The sequence below is a fragment of the Embiotoca jacksoni genome, unplaced genomic scaffold, assembly GCF_022577435.1.
Source record: "Embiotoca jacksoni isolate LCO1_2020_lvr unplaced genomic scaffold, fEmbJac1.0.p SCAF_5, whole genome shotgun sequence".
Classification (NCBI taxonomy): domain Eukaryota; kingdom Metazoa; phylum Chordata; class Actinopteri; family Embiotocidae; genus Embiotoca; species Embiotoca jacksoni.
In genome coordinates, this window is record NW_027185403.1 from 9288101 (window position 1) to 9308610 (window position 20510).

At 41.4% G+C, this 20510-nt stretch overlaps 3 protein-coding genes across 4 annotated transcripts; 2 read left to right on the top strand and 1 right to left on the bottom strand.

The window, feature by feature from the left end:
* Positions 1 to 3403: 3403 nt before the first annotated feature.
* LOC138211609 (uncharacterized) lies at positions 3404 to 8403 on the bottom strand. The gene is made up of 5 exons (XM_069171578.1): positions 8180 to 8403; positions 7319 to 7644; positions 5751 to 6064; positions 5069 to 5180; positions 3404 to 4929 (listed from the first exon to the last, which is right to left on the bottom strand). Exons 2-5 carry the CDS (start codon positions 7620 to 7622, stop codon positions 3881 to 3883), a joined length of 1779 nt encoding a protein of 592 aa, XP_069027679.1. The 5' UTR covers positions 7623 to 7644; positions 8180 to 8403; the 3' UTR covers positions 3404 to 3880.
* Positions 8404 to 8661: 258 nt separating this feature from the next.
* On the top strand, positions 8662 to 10773 carry mif (macrophage migration inhibitory factor). Its single transcript, XM_069170647.1, has 3 exons — positions 8662 to 8868; positions 10156 to 10328; positions 10494 to 10773. The coding sequence occupies exons 1-3, from the start codon at positions 8761 to 8763 to the stop codon at positions 10558 to 10560; spliced, it is 348 nt and encodes a 115-aa protein (XP_069026748.1). The 5' UTR covers positions 8662 to 8760; the 3' UTR covers positions 10561 to 10773.
* A 2334-nt stretch (positions 10774 to 13107) lies between these two features.
* On the top strand, positions 13108 to 20510 carry LOC138211043 (zinc finger protein 354A-like). 2 transcript variants are annotated; one of them, XM_069170616.1, is made up of 5 exons: positions 13108 to 13261; positions 14481 to 14885; positions 15264 to 15391; positions 16156 to 16213; positions 17697 to 20510. In XM_069170616.1, exons 2-5 carry the CDS (start codon positions 14561 to 14563, stop codon positions 18896 to 18898), a joined length of 1713 nt encoding a protein of 570 aa, XP_069026717.1. In that variant the 5' UTR covers positions 13108 to 13261; positions 14481 to 14560; the 3' UTR covers positions 18899 to 20510. The 2 variants fall into 2 exon arrangements, with proteins under 2 accessions (XP_069026717.1, XP_069026718.1); XM_069170617.1 differs by lacking the exon at positions 17697 to 20510 and adding an exon at positions 16608 to 17656.

The window sequence follows — 20510 nt, forward strand, 5'->3', positions numbered from 1 at the left end:
TGTGTGACTTTTCAATAAAACACAATGAAGTATGTAAAAAGAGGAGCCTGCTTTTGATTTTACATGTTCATTTCATGTTGGTTGAACCAGTAAGCAAACTGACTAAATACCAAGCTATTACTGGTAACACAGAAATGTACAATATACTACAGTATCATTCATAATACTTGATTTGTACAGTATAAACAAAATTGAACAACTTCAAACAAAAATAATTATCTGACAGTGATTGAATTTTGCTCCTTATACCACCACATTAAATGCACACCTTATTAATCAGTTTATTGAACTGAAGAACATTTCGGTGAGGCTATAGTACTTTGTAAACCATGTATTTGGATTTTATTATTTATATTTATCATTTATATGAGTGAAGGTTTGCCAAATAAGTCCATATATATATATATATATATATATATATATATATATATATATATATATATATATATACAGCTAAAATGCTGCAGGATGCCTCAAACTATCTCTTGACAAGAGAAAATAGATAATACCATCAACTGTTTACATTCAATTTAGTGTATAAACTGTATTCTTTCATACACTTGTGCAAGATTATAGTTGCATGAGTATCAGTGAAAGTGATGAAAATAGAGCAAAGCATTTTCACTGATAAAAACAACTTCTCTCAGGGGATGAATTGGCAAATTAATTTGGTTGATAACATCACAGTGGGCAACACTTACCTGGCTGACGGTTAGCGCGTTGCGTTCAGGCTTCAGGCTGTTCCTCCGCCTGCAGAACAATAATCCCTTTTTTAATTTTTCCACAAAACATAAATGTCCACTTTCCAGCGGTAAATCCAGACACAATTTACTGCACGACCCTTTAATATTATGCAGGGTATAACATACGCTCGACGCTCGAGCTGTCAAAAACACTTCCGGGTTCAAACACCTTACAACAATTTTGACCTCCCTGCCTACGTACCTCCCTCAGCTCTAAATATGAAAACAGCGACACCCAGAGTACACCCAATGAATAACAATACAATTCTGGTTATTGCAGCAACGTATTGACTCCCATAAATAAAATAGAAAATGTTTTTAGAGGTGCTTCACAATATGCAGTAAAATCATCAGTTTTGACAAACAAATCAAGCAAAACAACTGGAACTGAGGGTTTTCCCCGCAAACAGATTGAGCACATAAAGTTAAAAAAAAGCCACCGACTTGCTATAAAAAGACGGCAGAGAAATAATAGAAGTGTAAAGCCATATGGAGATTTTACATGTCAGAAAATCTCTGGTTCAGGGGGAAGCTTGTGTGAAAGCAGGAGTATTTCCACAGTTTTTCTTATTTCCTTCATTCTGGTCTGGTCATCTGCTTTTTCTGTTTTAATTTTGTGGTCAGTTCAGACCAGACACTTCCACCTGCCCTGACCTCCCACCTGCTGCATCCCTTTGCTCACCTGCTCTCAGTCTGCCCTTCGTCCCTCAGTATGCTGAATTGTCATATTGCACAATCTCTTTCCTGGTTTTGCCTGCTCCCTCTGCTTTGTTAACCTGCCCGGTTCCTTTCACCCCTGGAAGACAACTCTCTGAACCAGAGTATATTTTCTTCTACTTCTACGCAGTATTTTTCATGTCTTTTATGTCCTCTAATCTGAGCAGTGACAGAATACCAGATCAAACAGGAACCAGAGCAAGATAGAGAGAGAACCAAAGACAGCAGGTTAATTGATGTAACCATTAAGCATGCTTGCTTAATGGTTACATCAATTATCAAATGTTTGCAAATGCACATGTGAGGAAGCATTTAACAGCTGCTGGAGAAGGTTTAGGACTGTGATAATCAAAATCACTGTTTGCATCTCACTGCATTCCATACACAGCTCTATATCACTCAATCTAATCGTTTTGCTTTTATTTTATCGCTAGTTTAGGTGACGTAGTGAATTTTCCTTACTTACTTTTACTGTGTTCATGAAAAGAAAATACAATTTTAATTGTTACTTTTCTTATTCTTCTAGTTATGCAACCATTTGCCTTTTATTCATGCAACATCAGCAGGCATTTTATGTTTGTTTTCTTACCCCACAGTTAGCTATGATTTGCATTATAAGATTACAGGGAAATAATGCTCATGAAAGCGGCAAACAAACAGGGCACTAAGTTAAGATGGTGATATCACAAGTGAGCATCACTTTTTCTTTTGTAGGTTCACTGTAAATGAGATCAAATGTGTTATCTTTGTAGGTTTAACTGTCTAAGTAAAGTCTAAAATACTAAAATCCCACCTAGCCATAACCTCAAACCTGATTTTCATCCTAAAATGTAATGACCTACATCATGAGTACTGATGCTCTGTAGTGCAGGATGTTTCAAAGAAATATGTCTGTTACTCTTGGACTATACTGTCTGCATGGAATTTGGAGAGGTTGTCAACTTTTCTCACACTGCCTTAATTTCTCCTACAATAAAACAAAATCAGAGCTATCAGTGTAATGTAATACCAGCCAATATGGCAGTGCAACAAAACCCAATGCTGTACCACGTTTCCACCATGAATCAACACCAACACTCTTGTTCTCTGAAATAACTCAGTCCTTCAAATCAACCCGTGCCACTTATAAAGCACAGGCAAACATGAAAACACTGCGTGATGTGTAAGAGCAGCTGTTTCTCTTACCTGTACACAAGACAGTGTGAGTTTGTCAACGTAGTCTTTATTTAGTATTTCTATGAATTTCTCCATGGAAATCTTTAAAAAAAAATACCATCAAGTGTCTTCACATAATTGGGTTTATTTGGATTTGAGACTGAATTGAATAGGGTAGACCACTATCATTTCAATTGTATATTGTTTCAAAACTCATTAGATCTACTAGATATACATTTTTCTACAATTCTTCCTTGCACAGCATCAGAAATGCATTACATTTTCCTGCTGAAGAGATGTGATGTATTTGTGTACTGTAGCATAAGCAAACATGAAAACTTTCAGATCTGACCTTTCTCAATCTGTGACGCGATCATTCCCCAAATTAGCAGCAGTGGAAAGAAATCATCCCAATGTTGGGAGAGTAAATCTTGGAAAAGGATCTCCGGCTGGAACCCAGATTTCAGGGCCTCTTTGTGAGGCAGATGTCCTTGAAGACCCTCGAGGAAATCCTGCAACAAAGGCTGGTCATGAAAAACAATCAGTCAGTTTGACGCAAATAAGAGTGACGAGCTTCATTTCTTTGTTTAAATCAAGTTAACTTACTGGTAAACACACAAGTGCGGCACAGGGTTTTAATCCCTTAATAAATGTTTAATTAAAATGTGTCATGATGGTGGGAAATGAATATTTATTATGAATATGAACTAGCAAATTAATATTTCTTCTCTGATTAATGTCGTCTTGCAACTTGTAATTTTCCAATAAAGTCAAGACTGAAATGGGGGGAAAAGCCTTGTGATGAATTGAAATGTTTATTTCTTAACAACGTGACCAAAGCACAAACATACAAAATACCAAACTGTTAATTATCCTGTCTGAGAAAAGAACAAGGCCATCAACTTCAACATGAGTTAATTATAATAAAAAGATAAAAATGTACAATTTATTCCTTATCATAAATAAGTCCAGGCTTTCTACATACATACAAATGATAATACCTTCCGTTCAAATGGCTGTAATTGATATTATTTTTCCTCTTATGCAGAAACACCAATTAACAACCTGTCAAATCTGGAAATTTGCCTTCTTTGTTTCCTCGACAACAATCCTCCACACGTGTATGTGCTTCTTTTTTTTTTAAGGTAATCACTGAGAATAACATAAGGATGTACCAGTCACATTCATCAGCTAAATTCTACCACAATCAATTAGAAACCAGCTCTTTTCTTTCCAGTTCTATCAGAGTTTTTAAGGTGGAGGCTCTAGAAACACTGGTGGTTCTTCAGTTGCTCCACATCACTGAAGCCCTTTCCACAGTTGGAGCACTGGAGCGCTGCCTTTTCACTGTTGTGTATGAGTTGGTGTCTCTTTAAGTACTCCACACGACTGAAGCGTTTCCCACATGCTTCGCAGCCGTACGGACGTTCGCCCGTGTGGATCCGCTGGTGCCGCTCCAAGTTGCCCAGACGACTAAAGCTGCGTCCGCACTGCGAGCAACGGTGAGGCCTCTCGCCTGTGTGCACCAGCTGATGACGTTCCAGCGAGCGCGAGTGCGTGAAGCGCTTCCCGCAGATCTCGCAGCAGTGCGGCCGCTCGGCTGCGCAGGCACACTCGTGGTTCTTGAGAGCCCAGGCGTGGCTGAACGTGTTGCCGCAGTGGGCACAGGGGAAAACATTGTCCTCTGATCCGCTGCTCTGTGGGTGGGCGCCTCCTAGCGGACAGGGGTGCTCCTCCAGCTCGGCGTCTGAGGTGAAGCCTCCTCCGCACTGTGGGCAAAAGTGGAGCAGGTCCGCGCCGCCCTCCTCTTCCCCAACGCTCTCCCCGACACTCCCTGGAGCGGATAGGTGGGACAGGTGCTCCGATTCTCCCTGTTCCATCGCATCCTCTCCGTGCATGACCGCGGCCGAGTCGCCCTCTCTCAGCTTCTTTGACCAGGCTAACCTCAGCTCCACTCCCCCGACCGCTCCAGCCCTCACGCCATCCTTCACCCTGCCTGGCCCTATCTCGTCCTCTCTCTGCAGAGTCGGTGGCTGAGGCTCCAGCTCTTCATCCTGCTCCATTCCATCAAGACCGATGTACTTCGGGGCCAAGCTGATCTCGCCCCCTTGCGCTACCTCCGAGTCGGGGCTGACGGGTTGAGAGGTCGTCATGGCAGCCTGCTCGCGGCCTCTCTCAGCTCTTAGCGCAGACTCCAGACCCCTCAGCTCATCCATGGTCATCCCCCCCTCCGACACTTCTGCTGAGCCCACCTCCCAGTCCTCCTCTTCTCTCTCTCCTGGATGAATAGACGAGGGATGATCTGACAGGTCTCCTGCGTAGAAACATGAGGAGGAGGAGAAGAGAGTGAGAGAGCTGGTGTGAGCAATAATTTCCTCTTTCTTTCAAACCATTGGTCTCTGAACATTTCTCTAACTTGCCCTGCCTCAAACAGTGAGTCCTGGGCTCATTACCTTCACTTTGGGCTCTGGAGCCAGAGTGGAGGTTCTGGTTGGGCGGATCCATCTTCAAAGCCTCCTTGATTAGCCGGAGAGAAGCAGGTTGATAGCCCTCTGTTTGAGAAAACTGCAGACAGGAGCACAGAGAGTCAGGGGACAAAACAGCTGAGGCCAGGTCACATGTGGTATTCACAGGCAAAATTCATTTCATGATTACAATGCACCTTAAAACAAAGCTAAATGATTGATTAAATTTCCTTAAAGCCATTTTTAAGCAATCAAACCACCTTGAAAGACTTCACAGTGAGAGCTGTAACACATTCTGCATGTTTCAATATTTAAATCCACAAGAGAAGGGAGGAGTGGATCTGTGCCCCGTCGCTTTGTTTTGTGCTGGAATAGCAAAAAGCATTTCACCTCTACCAGTAGTATTTCTCCCTAAAAGCTTGCTGTACTTGAGATGTGAAGAGCCCTTCTCAATGGGCTGCTCTGGAAGCTAAATATCAAATCAATAGCCTTCTCTTCATCCACTACATCTCTGCAGTGATTTGATGGCTGAAAACTATCTCCGTCTCTCTGTATTTTCTGTCTTTCTGTCTCCTTCCCCTCTCAGTTGATATGATGCTGCTGAGCAGAGCAGAGATGCTGTGCCACTTTCTCCTCCTACTCCTCCTCTGAGAAAGCCCGTCTCCCTCACCTCCTCTTTGATGTTGGCCGTCTCCTCCCCCTCACCGCTGAGGCTGCCCTCCCCTTCCTCGTCCTCCACCATTTCTCCCTCGTCTTCTTCATCCCGCGGGAACTGGATGAGGTACATCTCTCTGGCCTCCTTCCCCCCTCTTCCTCCTGCTCCTGCTACCATCCCCACGGCTCCTCCACTTCCTCCTCCTCCTCCCCCACCACCACCACCACCGCCGCCGCCACCGCTGCCGCCGCCACCTCCTCCTTCCTCCCACACACCTCCGGGCCAGCCTTTGCCATAGGCTGCTGCAGGGCCCTTTTTTGACTTGCCTCCTGTGGAGAGGGAAGGGTGATGGAGGAACGGTGGGAGGGAAGTGAGAGAGGAAAGAGAAAAGTGAGGACAGGGAGACAGGAAGGAGAGTGAGTGAAATATGAGGGGGAGAGAGATAAGTGGGAGGAGATGATTGGAAGGCCAGGAGAGAGAGAGATGAAGGAGAGAAGAGAGTGGAGAAGTACGAGGTGAGGAGGAGGAGGATGATGAGGGGAGAGACAGAGTGGAGCAAGAGCAGGTTGGGGGAAAAGGAGAGAGTGGAGGGAGCAGAGGGAGAAGGAGAGAGCATGATGAACGAGTGAGGAGGGGGGGGGGGTGTAGAAGGACAGACGAGAGCGGGAAGGAGACAAAAAACACGTGACAGGGAGGAGAAGAGTGAGAGAGCACAGAAGAGCGGAAGAAGTGGAGATGGTGGGGGTCACGAGGGAGGAAGAGGAGTAGGAGGAGGAGAGGGAGGACATGTTGAAGGAGAGAAAGATGGGTGGAGGATGCAGAGGCGAAAAGAGGGGGGGGAGAGAGAGAGAGAGAGAGAGAGAGAGAGAGAGAGAGAGAGAGAGGAGAAGTGGAAGTGGAGAGGGAGCATGTAATTATGGAGTGTGTGGCGGTGGAGAGGAGCGGGGGAGGACAGGAGGCGGGGGAGTGTGTGTGCAACGTGATGAAGGAGAGAGCAGAGCAGGAGGAGGTGGGGGCAGGGAGGAAGGGGAGGAGGGGAGGAGGAGAGGGCGTGAAGGAGAGAGCAGAGCAGGAGGAGGTGGGGGCAGGGAGAAAGAGGAAGAGGAAAAGGAGGAGGAGGAGAGGGCGTGAAGGAGAGAGGAGCGGGAAGGGGAGGAGGCAGAGTTGGAGAGAGGCAGAGAGAAGAAGTGAAGGAGGTGGGGGGAGGGAGAGGAGCAAGGCAGGAAGGGAGGGAGGGAGAGAAGCACAGAGGAGTGGGAGGGACAGAATGCAGTGGAGAGAGAGAGGAGAGGGGGAGGTGAAGGACAGAGGGAGCGATCATGGAGAGGAGGCGGAGGAGGAAGGGGGGGGGGAGGGAGGAGGGAGAGGAAGGAGGGAGGGAGAGATCAGCTCTTGCCAGATGGTTTCCAACAAAACAAGTGCGTCTTTGCATGAGCCATGGCTGCACAGCAAACACACAACATACTGATATAAACAGGATATGTGGATATGGTGCCATTTAATTGATATGGCACACAAAGTAAAGATGATGTAAGCAGAAGGAAGAGCTATGTTCAAGTCATCCCTAAGACAAGAATACTCACGGGCCATGTCAACTTTTCGTTTGTGCCGCCCCCCAGCCTCCTCCTCGGCCCCCGACAGCCCGGCGTTGCGGCGGTTTGCCGCCCAGCCCATCCCGTACTTGCGCTCGGTCTTCAGCTTGCTCTCGGTGTGCCTGAGCCGCAGTTTGAGCGCCTCGTTCTCCTTCCTGTTGAGGGACAGCTCCACCAGGTAGTCGTTGACCGTTTCCTGGAAGAGTTTGGTGATCTCGCAGACCGAGGCACGAATCAGACTGTCCATGACAGCCGTGAGGTGCGTCTCAAACGCGGTCACCGATTGCTCCATCATCTCGCCCGCGGGGTTGGATGACCTGACGATGGTAAAAAAAAAAAAAAAAAAATTAAAAAAAAAAAAAATCAAGCCTTATCAAAAAACGATCAAAAGCCACCATGATCGGGATTACATTTCACACTGCGATCACAAAAGTTTCACACAGTCTAACCTATTCGATATCCACAGTGTGTATCCACGATCAATATCACAAATCTCAGTTAACTTTACCGCCAAGCTTGATGTTGTAAAATATTAATAATATGGACAGTAAAGAGTGACAGGGCTCGTTGACTCCTCTCCGTGCCATTACGGACACTACACCTCTTTTACAATCTAATTAAAACACATCTCCGGTTTATTTGGACAGCGCAGCAAGCCGTATTGCAGTTTGATAAATGCCAAAATAAGCGACGTGCGTCAGGTTAGCTTGTTAGTGAACTTGTAACGCTATCGGTGAAGCTGATAAACATGGAGAAGGAGAAGGAGAAGGAGAAGGAGAAGGAGAGCAGCGAGCTCTCCGTAAAAGGATACAAAGTGCTAGCAGCCCGGCTAATTTAGCTTTGTATACGCACCGTTTGTGAGGTGTAATCCAGAGGAGTCACTTCGGGGCGTAAAACGACGACACGCGGTGAACGATTCACGGATGACGGAGGAGTTTGGTGGCCGGTTGGGAGCAAAGAGACGCGGCGACAAAGGAAAGCGCCATCCAACTTCTGCCGTCTCTCTCGCTCGCTGCTACTGTTTTCCTTCTCGCCTCCTTTCAGCAGTGCTTGCTGCTTGTGATGCTTGAGTAGACTGCGCATGCGTGGTACCGTAATCACCCTATTCGCAAAAAGCCGCACCCTGGAAAAAAACTCGGGTTTTACACTAATCCTTTTAACGTAATGTGATGTAAACAGCGGAGGTGGCAGTTGTTTGAATTATATAAGGAAAACAAATAATACCAAAAACTAAGCCTCAACTTGGTTGGAGTTGCATATAGCGTGTGGCACTCTCGAGCCGTCCTCCAGGATGATTGGGGCGCTGTGGTTCATTTCGATCACACGATACAACTGAGGGGGGGGAAAAAAAAAGAAAAAGCCCCTTCTTCCGTCTGTTGGCTGAATTATAGAACTATCTGCAGATTGTGGAGAAGAGACGTAAGAGTGTAATCATGCCGATGTTTGTGGTGAACACCAACGTGGCCAAAAACGAAGTACCGGTGGCTCTGCTGTCTGAGGCCACGGAGGAGCTGGCCAAAACTATGGGCAAACCTGCACGGGTAGGCCAGGCCAACAGTGCGCTTATTCCTGCACATTATAACTCAAGTGCTACCTTTATTCTTCTCTATATGTATCATCTTTATAGATCTAACTTCAGTGCAGAGTGCGAAACGACCAGTGCACGGGGCATGATTTAATTAATGCGCAGTTTAAAGTAGATGACATGCCTCTCTGTGGTGGGATGTAACCTAGGTACATTTACTCAAGTACTATTCTCAAGTACTGATTTGGGGCATTTGTACTTTACTCCAGTATGTCTATTTAATGTAGCTTTATATTTATACTCCACTAAATCTCAGAGGCTAATCTTGTACTTTTTACTCCACTACATTTGTCTGACAGCTTTAGTTACTTTCAAGATTACAGTGTTTCATACCACTTTCAGTGAAAACCATACATCTCCCAACTTGGTGATTTTGAATTAGAATTTTTCTGATCAACTGAATGATTAAATGTTCCTTAATAGAATGAGAAAATTCTCCTACTTTTTAACAGACTTTTAAATTTATTTTAGTAAGGTTTTGAATGCAGGACTTGAACTTGTACTGGAGTATTTTCAGTGTGGTATTAGTAGTGTACTTTTACTTTAGTAAAAGACCTAAATACTTCTCTCTCTCTCTCTCTCTCTCCACTGAATGAACACCTTGTTCCGTGCGTGGTCTTGTGTAATTTTGCAAACACAGTTTTGGTTGGTTTTTTTGTAGACCGTCAGTACTGGTGAATGATTGATCAAGGAAATCTTCTACGTGGTCAAAGAACTGACTAAGACAACATATTTCCAGAAAGTTCAAACTCAGGCCTAGCTGTAATATTATTTGTGCATTTATGGTTCGCACCAGTGATTTTCCCAGATTTAATGAAAATGGGCATTCATATTCAACACATAAAGAACTAGACTGCACATCATGTTTAATATGTTGGTTTTAGTTGTTGTTAAGCGATAAGCATTTTTATGATTGATCATGTTTGAAAGCAAATTCCCTTTTTGAGTCTTTTTTTTAGGATAAAAAGGTAAAAATACATTAAAATATATTAAAGGGGTAAAGTTAAACAGATATAATTGATCATGACAAAATTGTAAAGATATTTATTCAATACTTTTTTTGGAAGGACTTGCAGTGGAGACATTTTTATTCATGACTTCATTATTTAAAAAAAAAATCTTCACTGGACTGTGTATTTAAGATGTGCCCACCTTTTCATAAGGCAAAGCTATGGCTGGTCTGTGTTAATCTACCCAGTTGGACCTGACTGACAGTTTTGTCCCTCTGTCTTGCATATACCAGTACATTGCTGTGCACATAAACCCTGACCAAATGATGATGTTTGGAGGAAAGGGAGACCCCTGTGCACTCTGCTCCCTCCACAGCATTGGCAAGATCAGCGGTGCTGACAACAAGCAATACTCTAAACTCCTGTGTGGACTGCTCAACAAACATCTGGGCATCTCAGCTGACAGGTAGCACATACACACACATCAACCAGCGCATTCACTGTGCATGCAGTAATTTGAAAAGTAAAGGCAACATGGTGACAGAAACACAAAGAAACTCCTGTATCTTGCATAACTGCTCGCTGTACATGTCCACTCTCATTAACCTATTTCTCCTGGTGTCTATTTCAGGATTTATATTAACTTTACAGACATGGATGCAGCCAATGTGGCCTGGAACAACACTACGTTCGGCTGAGATGGAGGTCAACGCACTGAAATAGAAGATCATTCCATTTTTTTCCCTTTACGTTCGAGCTTAGTTAAAACTAATGAAATGAAGAAGCGAAGGCACTCTGTAATCCACTGGTCAGAATATTGTATGACTATCCTAAAAGCACTTAGATGGACCCTTTAGCGTTGCACTGATCCTTTCCCAATATGCAATAAAGAAAATCCTGTAGACCATAAATTTGTTTTCCTTGGTTGTCTAGACTTGCATTGTTAATTAAACAGTAGAAATAACAGTTTTATGATGTGGACTTGCAGAAGTGTAACTAATAACATTGACTGGCCCCTCAGAAAGGAGAAATTCTTACTTGTCATTGCAGGAAAAGCAGTGGGGTGATTAATAACATGTCTCTGCTCTATTTAAGTGTCCCATTAGGCCACAGCAATATAACAGGGACCAACGCCCTGAAGCAGTCATTCATTTTTTTATTTTTTTATTTACTCGGATGCTTTTTCTTCCACTGCCTTGTAAAAATGTCTTGAATGAAAAAGTGCTACTGAGACTGACGGATTTGTTCAGCTCCAGTCAGCAAACTCGTTGAGCTTTTGAATAATCTCTGATGGAAAAGCTTTCTTTTCAGCCTAAAATGATCTGAATTGTGTGGATAGTACAGGAGAATTATTACGACTTCATGGTGACGATTGAGTGAAAGAACAGTATTAATTTATTGACAATACAGCTTTCTTGAAACTATCAACTTCCCAACTGAGTACGTATCAACCTTTGCCTGATCGCATTGAGCTCAGTGTGTGCCGACACTTCAAGGTTAATTAATATAGTCAGAGATTAACTTTAATACTCCAATTTATTTGCATTGCTGATTTCTTTCTATCTGAGAGAAGGTCAGGTATTTTTTTTTTCAATATACTGCTGGCTAAGGCTGGGATGAGGGCCATAGATTATGTTTTTTGGTTTCAGTGACTTTATTTACCACATCCTCACTTTTTTAGGACATAGGAAAGTGTTTAGGCCTTTGTACTAAGGTCATGTTAGAAAGATAATATCCAAAGCTGCAGCTACACTATAACGTTTCAGTCGAATTGCTTTTATCAAAGGATACAAAGTGAATCACTCACTTCTCATCAATACATCACACATAATTTTAATGTGACGTAAATCAGTTCAGATATAGTGACTAGCACGCAATCTGTTGCACACATCATTTATGTAATCCTCTTTTACACAACAAATATAACATACCATGTAAATGTAATGTGTCTACATTGTAACATTTTATGTCCATCTGATCCCAGATCATAATATCTGTGCCAAAAAGAGCACCTTTTGTCTGTTAATTCATTGACACAATCAAAGAAGCAAAACTATACAAACAGGTTTATCCTACCTATAGTGTATTTGTTTGCATGTTATTCCAATAGAACACATGTCTTTGCTTTCAAGTCATCTACTAAAGTTTGAAATCTTAATTATTATTAATTGAATAAAGAAATGATCCACAGTGAGCTGGCCTGTAGTAAAATTGACGAGCATTTTGCACTACAGGATGTCAAAGCACAGGAAAAAATAGAAGTCCTCTAACCATACTTTGCTGTCACACCTGTCACTGTGTTCACTTGAAGATCACAAATATATCTGCCTAATTTACAAGTTTGTCAGAATTTGAATCCTTAGCAATAGTTATGAACGATTGACAGATTTGTTTTCTTTGTGTAGACAGCACCACCTCATTTTCAGTTTAAATGCTGATGGTTGGGTTTTGGATGAATTTTAACAGACCTGCTGAAAAATGTATAGCTCAAACCTTCATACACGAAGATACATTATGGCATTTGAAAGTCTCTCAAAGAAATCAATTAAAACTAAGGTTGTTCCTACATTTTTAAACCCGTGAAGTGATGTTTAGGTTTCACCTTGATCTCGTGTTTTTTGTGTTAGTTTTTAAAATTGTCATCCATTGTTTGTTTTCATTTGTTTGTGCAATTATTACATGTGTTAACACAGTCAGTATACAGTTAATGGCCACTTGAATACGATTTTCTAACAGCGTAAACGTCATCACAAAGTGCGAAGCGCGGGAAAAGTACAGTTAAACTGGGTCCCATTTATTTTCAATGTTACTTCACCGATGTGCACTCTAACCTCCACTTAAAGTAACATTAAAGGACCTGACAGAAATGCAACCGACCTCACATCCAGTTACAAAAGCCCAGGTCAGTTTCTTTACAGTATTTTGTACGTAGTAGAGCCAAGGCATGGTCGCTGTGTGCAGTCGCGTTTTTTGGTTGGTATGGTAACCGTCATGCGGGGTTGGCCAACAAAGCAGATGGGAAAGGAAAACGTCGCGAAGGGAAAAATGGTTCCTCATTTCAACTACAATTTTGTGTACAATTTTATAGTCACATTTAATTTTCAATAATAGCTTTTGCAAACATTTTTTTGCGATTTAATGAACATATGTAGGATAATTTGTAGTATCAGTAATGAAGTTACATTGCGGGTCGGTGAAAGATGACGTACAAATGACGTACCCATTTCCTTCCTCTTGGTTCTCTTTAGTAAAAATGGCGGACGAGTATTTTGGGTATTCATACATCGGCTGACGAACAATAAGCATATTAACTAATTACACACCAGACATGGTGGAGCGTTTTACTACTCATGTGATGTTTTGGATTCCAGACGAAGTTCGGTACGTTAAGCATCAAAGGTCAGTATTTTTGCCCAAATGTCGCCGCCATGTGCACATTAGCTTCAGTTAAATGTTTAAACTGCCTCATACTGTTGAGCTTTTTTTTTTTTTTTTTTTTTGTATCGTTGCAGTAACTTTTTTTTTGTGTTTAAAATAACGTACTGTGTGTGCGTCAGTGACTGAATTTGTGCCCTGGTGTTCTTTCATCGAAAGCAGAATCGGTTTAGTCAGTCAGCAACTTGTCCAACATCAGTCATCGGTGAAGCGGTTTAATTCACACCAGCTGCATTTAGATCCCTTTCTCAAGTAAAAGTACCAATTCCACGTTGTGAAAATGCTCAACCACAAGTAAAAGTCGAGTCTTTTACTTTCCTGTGAGAACCACGTGTCTCTAAAAAGCTAACAAGCTCAGAAAACGACTTTTCAGCTTTGTAGTAATGCATCTTACTGCTCATCCAAGTAGGTTTTTGAATAGTTTATTTAGCTTAAAAGTGGGATGATTTTCTAAACCCATCAATTAGGGTGCACGATGAATTATACAAAAGTAGCAATCTGGATTCAAGCCTGTGTTTGATTTAATTTCTAAATTACAACGATTCTGCTGCACTTTAATTCGGGCCATCAACTGCTGTCACCATGGAGCAATAAATACAGAAACCTCTGTAAAAACAACAAACAGAAAAGTGCTTGCTCAACTGTTGTGTTTGATAATTGAGGACAAAAGACTAAAGTTAATTGTTTTTATGTTCATTGCCAGAGTCATAAAATAGTTACATTTAAGATACAAACGTTTCCTTTCTGTTATCCAAAGTTGATGTGCCGATCCTATATCGGGCACCATCATATTTTGAGCTGCGTTTTCTTCTGTACCAGGTAAACAAGTCAAATAAACGTTAATATATTTAAAAAAAAAAAATTGTGACAGAGGATCATGACTTCAATTCTAAGCAAAAAAAAAAAAAAAAAAATCATGATTCTCATTTAACCCAAAATCGTGCAGTATTACACAAAAAAAATGTAAACCCTCAGATTAAGAAAATGACGGTTTGCACGCAAATGTCTTAAATACTATAATCTCTATCTGGGGGCTTTATGCTGGAAGGCATTGTTGTGGATGCATGGGGAGGGGGATTACAGGGGTTCAGAGAACTATTCCCCAAATATACACCCTGCTCAAGTGATACTTTTTAAATAATACCTTGCTTACACTAACCTAGTTCCTTTTCTCTCTATTTAGGGGGTAAGAAACACTACAGCATCACACAAGACTTTTCATCTCGGACATCACTTCGCTACTACTTTCAACCATCTGCAAAGATGTCTGACCATTTGACGAGAGTGGTCAGGGCCCAGCTGAACACAACTATGGACTCCATCATGAGGAGAGCTGTGTTTGAAGTCATGAAGATTTTTGAAAATGCCCTATATGACCATCAAGTGGAGCTGGCGCAGAAGGGAGAAGAGGTTGCTCAGCTGAAAATAAAGCTGCAGACAGCAGAGCTAAAGCTGAAAGACCGTGTGTGTGGAGGTCAGAGTGAAGCAGAGATGAATCAAATTCAGATCAATCCAAGGCAAAGAGAGCCTGAAGCTGTTATGGAGGCCTCATCACAAACCTCTAAAATTCCTGAGATTGATTTTGAAGGTACAACATTTAAATGTGCTTAATTACTTGACTAAATATAATGCTTTCCAGACCCTTTTTCCAATGATGGTGTGCAACCAGAAGGATGAAAGTACTGTGTTTAGAGGGTGAATGATACAGATATTAAAGATTAACTGTCAGAAATTCAGTCATGACAAGTCGTTTTAATGAAATGTAACTCCATCCTCAAGGTTCAAGAAAACTAAAGTGCTGAATTTCAGTCAAAGTAACGAGTATCTGTTCCCAGTTTACGTTAAGATAGCAATGACAAAGTCTGAAAGTGTGTGCTCATGAATATGAACATCAGTCTGTTAAGAGTCCCAAAGCTGCAGGGCTTACATATCAAGGTAAATCATGTTTGTGAATGGGTTTTTGCAGTACCTGATGACTGGTGTGCTCCCCTGGGCTGCGAGACTGTGACCAAGCAAGAAGATGATGCGTGTCCCAGTGTTAGGTTGCGCCCATTGTCCATTCCTCTGTGGCACATTCCAATCCTCAAGCACGAGGTATGAAAGTCGAGGGGTGACGGCATTATAATCACCTAATCACTACCTATCAAAGTAGTGATTAAAGCCTGATCATTTATTTTGGAAGAAAATGAGCCAGATGAGGTGTTTTGAGGGGCATTTATGTTTCAAAAGGCGCAATGTCACTGTCGGAGACTGAAAAGGACACCTCAGGTCAGGGGTGCAACAGTGTTGTTTTGTTTTTAAGACTTAATTCGTTCCACATGGTGAGGCAGTCGACATCAAATTCAAGTGTGATGTTCTGACCTATCGGAGGGAAAACATTTGCTGAAAACATCCTGAACTGTAATGCGATGGCACTTGGTTTTTCCCAACATGACAGCAAGCCCGCTCACAGTGTGTTGAAAATGTGCAAGTTTTTCCACCCACAACAACACAAGTTGTCACTCCTCACCACCCTCTACTCACAAAATTTGGCTTCATATGTATGACACTCTGGATACATCACTGTATAAAGCAGAGATTGTACCTCAGCCCTTGGGGGAAAAAAATATATCTTGGGAGTAGATGTAGTCGGCTGAAAATATCACGCATGTTGAATTCAACTGAACACCTCATTGTGACCATATGGTTGTGTATCCATTTCAACGCATTTAGACAAAAATGAATGAAAGTTAGTGAACGTGCAGAGACTTTATCTCGCTACTTGCTGCTTATGCAGACACAGCTCTGCACGTATGTTTTCTTTTTTTACTTTTCCCCGTTAATAATTGAAGCTATAATCAGTAATGTCCTTATTTTAGGTGATTAACCTCGACAGTGACCTCCACTGGAAAACCAGGGATGCAACGAGATCCACAAGTGAGTTTTCTTCTTAAACAATTCTTCCCTTCATTGTTTTCTGCTGTAAATAATTATTGTTTGATAATGCTTTTCTTGTATTTATATTTTATATTCCATGTAGTTTTATGGCTTAAACTTGTTTATTTATGCTTAATAATGTTGGCAGCTCAATATAAACACAAATTTGACCAATTTTATCAATAGTAAAAACCTAGGACGCTGATGATTAGGAAGTATTCATTTGAGGACATTAGGACTTAAATCGTCCATGCAAAGCGAAGGTGTAGATGTAAGGAAACAGCCATGGAAGATTTAAAAAGAAACTAATTGTTTTTAAAAGTATAAATAGTTTTTGCGCGTGGTACAAATGAGTCTACATTTTATTTCTTATTCTCATCTGATCCATTTTCAGGGCATTTTTCCTTGTCGAGAGCAGAACGAATGCTGAATGTAATAATAGGAGACAACAGATGTGGAGGATTTATCTGATTGTGACGCTGTTGATCCTGATGTGGAACAACTAAGTGGTGAAGATTGAATCTGATCAGCAGAGCAGTGATGATGGTGATGATAGTGACACAGTTTCGTCCACATGCATGTAAATCTGATGACAGTCACCGGGTGCAGAGATCCAGAGGACGTGTGCGTAAACGTCGGCGCGGTAAAAGTGATGACTAAGATGGTGAGCCAGGAGCTAGTGGACACGGTGAACAAACAATATGTGACTTGTCACAGGACCAAGTATTTTATGCGAGTATAACTTCCAGATGGGTGAGGTGGAGTTCGTAGACAGGGTGATGGGTTCCTACCGAATAGGCGTCCGGACAAAGAAGTGGACAGTTCAGATGCTGATGACTTTCATTGTGTTATACAGTGAAATTAACCCGTTGTCCTCATGTGACATTAGTTCTTTTCAAAAACGATCTGCTGTTTAAAGACAATGCTTATTTGATATACGTATTAGGTCCTACTAATCCCAAATAGCTCGGAGAACTAAAAATGCATACAAAATCAAAGCTCTGGTGTCAGCAGGTTTCAGCCACCACCATTCACATGCTTAATAACATCTTGTGGAAGTACAGTGCAAATTTGAGAAAATGCATAGAACTGCTCCTCAGAATGAATGCTTTACTACTGTTGACTGTCACACAAAGGATTGGCCCATCTTGGAAAAAAATTAACTTTTGCTTCAGCGTTTACCTCCAAGTCAGTAAATCTCAACCGGGGCATCACTATGAACTTTAATCTGAAACAGTCAGTTCATTTGTTTGTGCAACAGTATCGTGTCTAACTAAACACCTATCGGCAGTTTTGTGAGCTACCACGTGGAGCAAATATGAAGTGATGGGGGAAACCAAACTGTTTATTCAGGAGGGTCTTGACTCTGTGAAAAATGTTGAGAACAATTGCTCTCACTAACCTGTGGAAACTTAGAGAAGGAAAATATACAATTGCATTCATGTCACCAGTTTAATTGTTTGCATTGTTTTTCCTTTCACAGTTTCCGCTATAAACGAGAAGCCCAAATGCACTCAGGACACGAAATTATTAAAGCAAGACGCAGTAACTCGACGTCTACCACTGAGAAATGACATGAAAAGATTGCTCCAAGACATCAAAAAGGAATATTCTGTCTTAAGTTTTAAAGGCTTAAGAAGAAGAAGGGAAAATGTAACAGGGAAAAAGCAAGAAAATACAATGAAGAGCAGAAATGAGCGAATAAAACGTGCAGCAACTAAGTCCACAGAACAGAAGACAGTGAAAAGAGGCAGCAATAACAAATACTTGTGCAAGTTCTGCGACAAGACCTTTGATACAGAATTTGGCAGAAATGTGCACGCACGATCACACAAACGCTGCAGAGGCTGCAAAAAAGTCTTCCCATCTAATAGTGCTCTCAGGCATCACAAAACACTTTGTAAAAAACTCAATAAATTGTTGAGGAAAGAATCCGCAAACCCGCCGAAAGCCTGCAGTAATGAAGAAAAAACACCTGCGCCCAGAAAAGGAACGGGGATCATTCAGAAAACGAGAAGACTTTCCTCAAGAAACCTCAACAAATTATCCACACAGGCAGATGAATCGAACCAAAAGTACTCGTGCATACACTGCAACAAGAAGTATAATTTCCACTGCCATCTGGCAGAGCACATGCGTCTGCATACCGGTGAAAAGCCATTTCTTTGCAGTGTGTGCCCAATGAAATTTCGCCTTCATCAGTCACTGAAACAGCACGTGAGCAGACGTCACAAAGACTACATGAGTTCCAATGACATAAATGGAGACCTTTCATGGACCAAGCCCTTAGAAGAGATGGATAACCGAGAGGATTTGATTTCTTCCACCGAAGACAAAAGTCAAAAAGTCAGCCGTAACAAAGTCCAGACAGGACGACGCAGGGCAGACAAAAGCTCAGCATGGCAAACAATGGGCACACGGTGTCAAAATGGCTTCACCTGCGCTTTCTGTCAGAAGTTGCTGAAAAACAAATGGCTGCTGGTTGAACACTTTCGCATCCACACAGGAGAGAAGCCCATGAAATGTGAGCAGTGTCCTGCAAAGTTTCGTACGAGGGCCCAGCTGTACATGCACAGAAAAAAGTGCAGTTTTCCTGGGATAGAGAACAAGTGTGAGAAATGTAAGATGAAATTACCCTCACAAACACAGTATAACAGGCATGTGTCTAAATGTCAAAAGATGTAGCCTAAACGTAAGCTCTGCACTAACGGATGCCTCAAGAACCATATGGACAAAACCAGTATACAGTTAGCATCACCTGTCTGTGTCTATTGAAACACTGGATATATTGATGGATGAAGGCTCAAGATAAACTGTTTTGTTGCTTTTTTTACATATATATTTTGAGGTGTAGCACTAAGATAATAACAGATCACATCAGTATTCCTTCTTTAAAAAAAAGCAATACTGTAAAACCAGTTCTAACAAATTTGGTCACATTGACTTTATCTGCAAATGGCAAGTCAGCAATATTTACTTTTGGTACCTAATTATATCTTAGTGTGAAACAATGGCTCTTTTTTTTTTTTTTTTTTTTTTTTTTTTTTTTTTTTTAATCTTAAGGATGCGTCCTTGTTAGCCTGTTAAATCCTGTAAAAGGACTGTTTCAATGTCCAGAATCCTTCAATATTCTCCCGTGGACGGAGTCTTTTGTTCAGACAATTTTCAAGGGTGCCCAGTGTCCCTGTTGATGTCCAAAAGGGTCCAATCCACCAAAGTACTCTTTTTCTACCATCAGTTTCCACACAATGCTTCAACAATATTAAGCTTATTATTTTGAGACACATGGAATGGGTTGGCAAATGGTTAAAAAAATATTTTGATATATTTAGGGCAATTCAATTAAGAAACCATTATATGAGAAAATAAGGAAATGGAGTTATTTGTGTTCAGCTAATTCAGCAAATACATGAGAAATCAGGGTACTTCATCATATTGATGCAGAAGTTACTTAAATCCGATCTTGCCTTAAAAGAAGAGCTGCTCTTTGACTAGAATATTGTCCATAATGGTAATAATAGCAACTGTGGTGGAGGCTGTACAACAAAATCGCTGCTCTGCTTTGTTTCGCAGGACACTACTTTTTCAAACTGCCCAACCATGTTTGTATTTTACTGAAAGTAAATGTCATGGATACATATCTGCCTGCTGCTTGCTTTAATCACAGCTTGTGATTTTCTAGTCTACAGGTTTTATCAAGCAGTTGAGAAACTATCAGCCAATCCTTCACCTATTGATCCTGTTGGGTTATGTGCTTGGTTGTGGAGGGAGATTTTTTTGACTGAGTTTTGTGACTTCACTTTTGTGACTGTAATTGTTGGACAAAATGTAATTAGGATATTCTGTAAAATCTCTGTTGAGACATCTGAAAAAGTTATATTTTTTCTTTTTTTACTTTAGTTCTGAAACAAGCCTGAGCAAAAGTTAACATATTTTACTGTTTTTAAAACAAAATTATTATTTTTGTGTGGTGTGTGTTTTCCTTATTAACCTACATGATAGAATCGGTGGGTTTTTACAAGCCTATTATTATTATTTTTGTTTTTTTTTCATACTTTGATGCACACGAATGGTCACAAATGGCGAGAGCAAATGTTTTTGTTCAATGCTAATTTGTTTATGTGTAGAAGGATGTGAGAATAGGATATGTTTTGAGACAGCTTGAACTGTTGTGTTGCGAGCTGCTGACCTTTGGTGCTTTAGCTGCTAAAATGAGGAAGAGTCTAGTAATTTTGGCCTGCAAACTCGACCTGTTGCTGTGAAGAAAATTTATGTAAAAAATAAAACCAAAAGAGAA